The 7,849-nt window shown below is 37.7% G+C and overlaps 1 protein-coding gene across 1 annotated transcript in view; it reads left to right on the top strand.

The window, feature by feature from the left end:
• Positions 1–7,849, top strand: part of csmd2 (CUB and Sushi multiple domains 2) — a 613,472-nt gene that overhangs the window by 404,881 nt on the left and 200,742 nt on the right. The window contains exon 32 of the mRNA XM_048612954.1: positions 5,082–5,151. Within this exon, the coding sequence (XP_048468911.1) occupies positions 5,082–5,151 (70 nt within the window). The remainder of the gene's footprint in view (positions 1–5,081; positions 5,152–7,849) is intronic.

Below are 7,849 nucleotides of genomic sequence, written 5' to 3'. Positions count from 1 at the left end.
GAAGGGTCTAGGCCCGAAACGTCAGCCTTCCTGCTCCTCTGATGCTGCTTGGCCTGCTGTGTTCATCCAGCTCTACACCTTATTATCTCAGATTCTCCAGCATCTGCAATGCCTACTATCTCATAAACTAATGAGTTAATTGTATTTAAATATGTATGGAGAGACAGCCAAGAGGTTGCTTGGATATAAGGGGTGGAGTTGGTTGAAGTAAAAATCTTAACTAGAAAGTGCATGGCTGTATTTGGCCTAAAATCATTTAACTTTTTGTGTGTGAGATTATTAACAGAGGATGGTTGAATAAAAATGTAAAATTTTGGAGTATGATCCCCATCCTTGTTTTCTGAATACCTCCTGAAACTCCACTACCAATGGAAGAAGGAGGTCACCATTTGGATCTTGGTTACTTCTTTCGCAAATGGAAAACAATGTCTTGCCTTTGGCATTTTGTTACCATAGAGAAGCAAGAGGAGAAGAAAAGATTTTTATTCCTCAGAATTAAAACCTGAAGATTTGGACAATGAAACACAGGTTTTGGACAGATTAATTTTCATGGATAAAATTTATCAAGAAGATGATTTGCTGACTGCTGGTGAGCTCTGATCAGACTTTGACAAATTTAGAAACAAAGAAGATAAGTTCTATGGAAGAGTATAGATGAAGTAGATTGTAACAAAAACAGAAATTGCCAAAAAAGCTCAGCAAGTCTGGCAGCACCTGTGGAGAGAAATCAGAGTTAACGTTTCAGGTCGGGTGACCCTTCCTCAGAACAGAGGTCAAGTTACGAGGAAGGGTCACTCGACCTGAAATGTTAACTCTGATTTCTCTCCACAGGTGCTGCCAGCCCAGCTGAGCTCTTCTAGCATTTTCTGTTTTTGTTTTTAAGCTACAGCATCCACAGTTCTTTTGGTTTTTATTCAGTAGCTTATACGTAAGACTATGAGCTGTAATTTGAAAATTCCCAATTTGTGCTGGCATTTAAGTTATTACACCATGACATAACATAGCGTATGGACAGGCTATTAGTTTTGATGAGCATTACATTTGCAGATAAATACACTGCAAGAAGAAATGTCAGAAACACTTTAAATAAAAAACATCTTGGAAACATTCCTTTCCAGCAATATTTATGTGTAAAGGAGTAATAGGTGATATGGCAGAAAATGGAAGTCACAGCATTAACAGGTTGACGAAATCATCTAGATACAGGTCACAGCCATCAGTATGATATTACAACTGTAACTGAAAGAAATGGCAATAAACATAATTTTAACAATTTTGAGAAGCATAAACTCCAAAAATGCCTAGGATGTAATCAATTGATGTTACAGGTGCGACCATCACTCCTTGAAACATTCAAAACCATACAGCAGAGTTTTTGAAACTAAACATGAAAAAGAAGATAGAGGCATAGATTGAAGAGAGGGCATAGAAATAGCCACAAGAAGTTTCAGCCTAGTGATGAATGTGTTGGTAGCAGAGTCTTTCAGTTGCGCAGCATTTGACATTAGATGTACATAGATCCTCGCTAATGTGCTACCTGGACTCTCTCACTCATAATGTTCAAAACGAAATAAGGAATATGACGGCAACACTAGCTTTGGATGTGCAAATGACAGCATACTAAAACGTTCTAAAAAAGAATAGTCTTTCTTTGTACAAGGCTAAAACAACTCAAATAATAAATTTTATTAGCACATATTATATCCAGCAAACAATTGGTCTTAAATAGGCTACCGATGAATAAAGCACAGATGCAATTTAAAACAAAAAAAATTGTTTTATTTGGAAGTTCTGTGAATTTGCAATTTGCCAGTTGGGACATTGCTGTATTGCTTTTAAAAAGTTAAGACATTTTGTGAAGAATGCATACATGAGAGATGAAGAGTAATTAGCTTATAACAGGGATCAAACACAAATGTGAAATGTGTAAGAAATACCGAAGGACACCAATACAACCATAAGCAAGTCTGTCATCAGAAAGAGATCTTGATGAGGTAGTAATTATAGATTTAAAGATGTGGAATAAAGAAAAAAGAAATTCATTTTAAACTTTGTATAGTTAGTAACCAGATTTTGCCAGACTCCAGTAATGCAGAGTAAAGATTAAGTATGAGAATGTAAAAGTAAATGGAAATCAAACTTAGAGCAATAGCAAAATTTCTCGCTGAAAGTGGGGGAGAATTTGCTCATGATGCATTTCGAGATGTGTGTGCAAATATGAACTTGGTAGTTATGAAAGCAAGAACAGAAAGCCCATTTAGCAATAGAGTTTGTGAATGGAGAAAATAGTTTGTAACATTTTGGCAGATCAGCTGAACTAAATTATCATCAGCACAAATGTGTACATGCTATGAATTTGTTGCAGATGGCCAGAGAATGTTCTGTGTCAATCATCCTTTGGAAAAAATCCAAAAATTCAAATAATAATAAGTGATCAGCCTTCAGGTTGGGATAGCTCTATTATTTCAAAGCATGTACATGCCCAACTCTCAAGCTGAAAGACTTTCATTAAAGCTGAAGTCTCAAAGAATTCAGCAAGACTTACATTAGAATGTAAGGCCATAAGAAACCAGTTCCATTCAGGGACATAGGCTTTTTGGTATGAGAGAGAGGGCTAAATGATGGAGAGGTCCAAGAAAGGTTATTGGTAATGACAGAAAAATAATTGCAGGGAAACTAAAATGTTTGGTTATTCTCTTCAAGGTTGCTTGGTGTGGGTTACCTGTTTAGGGCTTCTTAATAAGTAACAGAGAATAACAAAGACGCAAATACCCCTCATACCCAGATGTTACACTACTAGGAGAATGCGACTATTCCAAAGAACGGTTTATCAGATGATGAACAGATCAGTTTTGATGATCAAAATGAGGCCCTCAGTCCAAAAGGACAGCTTCCAGAAATCGGTACCAACGTCAAGTATTTACCAAAAGGTGCCAGGCACTGGAGAACTATCACAACTATAAATAGAACAAGGAAGGCCACTGGAAAATATAAAAGCTAGCTGAATGTATAGCATTGAGACAGGAGGTTCAGCCCTTGGATTGGGAATATGAAGTTGAAAGACAGAAGGCAGGAAAATGAGCCGTGAGATTAAACAATGCATCTTAGAGTGAACATGCTCCAAGAAAAAAGTCACAAACTGTGGAAAGGCATATTTTTAATAGAAAGGGAAGGTTAAACTGTAGCAATCCAGAAAAACGTAGAAGGTATCAACAAGGTTAAGAAAAATAGTACAGATAAAGAATACTACCAGGACCAGAAGCCAATGCAATTGTGAAGCCTTGAAGTCAATGGACTAATTGGAAGAAAAATTAATAAAATGAGACAAACAGCAAGAATTATAAAACTGAAGAGAATTTGGGAGTGCACACAAAGATTCTAAATAGGGGACGGCCAGGCCTAACACACTGATGAAGAGCACAGAAAAGGCACTTCCACAGAACATGGAATGAAGTTTTGAAGAAACTTGGAGACCAAGATGTCATTAGATACACGTACAGCAGGAAAAGCAATTTTGAAGACTTTCTTGGCTTTGTTCATTTGAAATGCATGGGGACACGCGTCAGTTAATGGTAAAACAGCATTTTTGCAGAAACATCTGCAAGCACTGTGGGGCCATGATGGAGGTTAAATAAATATACTTTGAGCTGAAATGATGCCTCTACAGTTTGGTACTGCTTAGTAAGCTCTGTCATCTTAAAATTGGGTTATGTCCAGTGAAAAGCAAACCCTGCCGTGTTTTATTGGTACAATTGAGAGAAACTTTCAGTCATTTTATCTGCGTTGTTTTTAGTGAGATAGCAATACGGAATTTAAAAGTATTAATTCATTGGCTTCAGGCAGAATTTAAAATTAGAAGTCAGTCTTCAGGATCTTTCAAGTATATAGAATCGGATAATTGACAATGTTGGGAGAAACTTTGAATCAACAGTATTACCTAAAGAATGTTCATAGGATCCCAACAAGCTGGACTTGATGTTCTCAAAAGGAAAACTCTAGAGCTAAGGAAGAAGCAGACGAGTTGAGAAATTTAATCGGGCAATTAATCTGATCACGTGCATAAACTAGACCAAATGCATGCTATGATATATTAGAATTAAGTACCATGTTGAAATATACAAGTGTCGGAGAAGTGCTGATGGCAAATAAGACATTGAAGAAGTTAAGCTTAAAACAGTGCACACTCAGCTTTCAGCTGAAAGTGGCCTGGAAGAAGTGAAATTATACTGTTTCGGTGATGCCTCGTGTTAATTTTCATAATTTTTTAAAAACGCAGCTGAATTCATTATATTTTTTGTGAGACGATAATGACAAATGTCCATTAACTTGGGAATCGAGAAAGGCGAAAAAGAGTAATTAGTTGAAGAGATACTTGTGCTGGTTGAAGCAGCAAATATAGCTATGTATTTATTCAGTATTTTGAAGAAACTCCAACATAAAGGTCAGCTGGGGAAAAGAATGTGCCTATAGTATGCAGTATTGATAATTATTTGCTTGGGGACAATGTGCACTTGCTGGACAGTGTTAAAGAGAAGATTTTAAAGGATTGATCTTGTTATTCTAAAAATATAATAGAAATAAAAGAAATTTCACAAACAAAATGGTTTGATGCAAGTAATCAGGTATTGGTTTGTTTTGCAAAAAAGAAATGCTTGCTTTGATAAGAATTGTTGGATGTCCTTGAACAGGGATCCCTTGTGTTAGAATGAATTGTAAAAACGAAGAAATATTCATGTTGTAGTCTGATTGAAATTTTTCAAGGTTTTTGGAATATAACGTTCAAGATTACATAATGCAACATGCATTATATAATAATTTCCATTTTTTATTATGAATTGTTTTCTTGTTTATGAAAAGGGAGAAATTTGTTAGTATCTAGTTCTGTTAACAGAATACTAAGTATTAAGGCGTTTAAGGGAGCAAGGCAAACAAATATTGTGAAATAATTAATGGTATTCAAGTGTATGTCTGAACTTTATTGACAAGCATTTAACCTCATTTGTGTAACACAGTGCGATCTCTTTGTATATTTCAAATGAACTGTCACTAAAAAAAATCAATTGTTTTGTTTATTCTTATAGGGGCACTCACATATTTCCTGTATGCCTGGAACGGTTCGCCGATGGAACTATCCACCACCACTGTGCATTGGTATGTATCCAACAATAGTTATGCAATGGTTTGAATGGTATATGTTGTGTGCATGATTGAATTTGTTATTTGAACTTTGCCTTTTTCTTTAAAATCTAATTACTCAAGGAGTGTCATGTATCACTGGACATTTTAGCTTGGCCTATTTGGTAGCACTGTTGCCTTCAAGTCCGTTGGTTGTGGGTTCAAATACTTTTATCAAACTGGCACTTTAGTGTTACAGCCTTAAAGGTTATGTGCTTTTTAGATGAAAAATGATTCGAGATAAATAATCCTACAGCATTGCCTGAAGAAAGACAGACACCTGATGTTTAATGCTTTTCCCTCAATTTTATCTGATCATGCAACTCATTTTTGGTTTCATGAGCCTTTCCTGTTATTGAATTGGTGACAATACATGAACAGTAGTAATTACCACCCTGCTGCCTCCTTCGCCACCCCACCCCCCACCCCACCAAATCTGAATGTGTGCACTGCCGTCAAATTCCCTTCCCAGTATAATCTTATTTGTCAATTGATGGCGATTTCTGAATAAAAATAGAACTTCTGACTGAAATTGAGTCTTGCAAAATCTGCAAATTTTGTTGCTTCTTGGTTTCTTTGTACTGTTTTTTAGCTGTGATTATTATTGTATCTCACAAGGGTACTATAAAGTCATGATTCTCATTTGGACAGCAAGTGCAGACACAAATTGCCTTCTGCTCTTTAACAATTAGAACATAGAACAGTACAGCACAGTACAGGTCCTTCGGCCCACGATGTTGTGCAGACCCATTATCCTACTCTAAGATCAACCTACCCTGCATACCCGACATTATACTATCATCCATGTGCCTATCCAAGAATCGCTTAAAAGTCTTTAAAGTATCTGACTCCACTACCACTGCCGGCAGCGCATTCCACACACCCACCACTCTCTGAGTAAAGAACCTACCTCTAACGTCTCCCCTATACCTTCCTCCAAACACATTAAAATTATGCCCCCTGGTAACAGTCATTTCCATAGTCTCTGGCTATCCACTCTGACTATGCCTCTCATCATCTTGTACACCTCTATCAAGTCACCTCTCATTCTTCTTCACTCCAATGAAAAAAGCTCTAGCTCCCTCAACCTTTCCTCATAAGACCTGCCCTCCAGTCCAGGCAACATCCTGTTAAATCTCCTCTGCACCCTCTCTAAAGCTTCCACATCCTTCCAATAATGAGGCGACCAGAACTGAACACAATATTCCAAGTGTTGTCTAACTAGGGTTTTATAGAGCTGCAACATAACCTCGTGGCTCTTAAACTCAATTCCCCTGCCAATGAAAGCCAACACACCGTACACCTTCTTTACAACCCTATCCACTTGGGTAGCAACTTTGAGGGATCTATGGAAGTGGATCCCAACATCCCTCTGTTCCTCCACACTGCCAAGAATCCTGCCATTAACCCTGTATTCTGCATTCAAATTCGACCCTCTAAAATGAATCACTTCATACTTTTCTGGATTGAATTCCATCTGCTACTTCTTTGCCCAGCTCTGCATCCTGTCAATGTCCAGTTGCAACCTACAACAGCCCTCCATGCTGTCCGCAACTCCACCAACATTCATATCATCGGCTGTGTGTTTAATTGCAATCTCTCCGTGAAGTGCTTTACCCACAGAATTGGGGTTAGTTAGTGCTAAAGAAGGACAATTCGTAGAATCATAGAATCCCTATAGTGTAGAAGCAGGCCATTCAACCCATCAAGTCCAGACCGACCCTCTGAAGGGCTTCCCACCCAGACCCATTCCTTATCCTATCCCTGTAATCCTGAATTCCAAATGGTTAATCAACCTAGCCTGCATGTCCCTGGACATTACAGATAATTTAGCATGGCCAATCCACTTAATTTGCACATCTTTGGACTGTGGGAGGAAACTGGAGCACCTGGCAGAAACACATGCCGACACAGGGAGAATGTCCAAATTTCACACAGACAGTTGCCCGAGGGTGGAATTGAACTGGCGCTGTGAGGCTGCAGTGCTAACCACTGAGCCGTGCCAGTGTACCAATATGAAGGTTAAAAATATTTGCGAAAGCACCAAGATGTTATTTGTCTCATTTACAAGTTGAAATTAATTAGTCTACAGAAATTCAGAGTTTGATATTTTTTGTACATAGATACTTTAGTAGAAGAGTAAAAGCAGTTGCTAGCAGTCACCTGAGGAAACAGATCAGGGTAGCAATACTGCAGTGAAATCTTCCAAAACACTAAAGAGAAACAGCCTTGGCTCTGAAAAAATAAAACATTTTATTGTGGTCATATTTAATAATCCCAATCTTCCTCTGAGCTAAGCCAATGCATTAAAGTCTCAAATAAATGGGGAATTCAAATCCAATATTGTCTTGTGTATATGTTAGTATGAGGGAGAAGGAGATATTATTTCATGACAACCAAAGACCAAGCTGGTTCTATAAATCCCTCTCAAAATTATACAGTGTACAATAATATTGTCTAATTTTGAGAGGGATTTACAGAAAATTCTTGAAGATCGGAACTGTTACCCTTCAGAAACTGCTCCAAGTTTGCATGCTGTACTGATAATATGAATCTGGGAGACACAGTATACATTGCTTTTAGCCTTAAGCTGGCACATTCCCCCTCAATACACAAAGACCAAGATTACTTGACACAAAGAAGAAAAACGCTTCAGGATCCCTCATGCTTCTTT

Source organism: Rhincodon typus, chromosome 27 (genome assembly GCF_021869965.1).
Source record: "Rhincodon typus isolate 14 chromosome 27, sRhiTyp1.1, whole genome shotgun sequence".
Lineage (NCBI taxonomy): Eukaryota > Metazoa > Chordata > Chondrichthyes > Orectolobiformes > Rhincodontidae > Rhincodon > Rhincodon typus.
The sequence above is the reverse complement of the archived record's forward strand: the minus strand, read 5'-3'. Positions and strand labels throughout refer to the sequence as shown.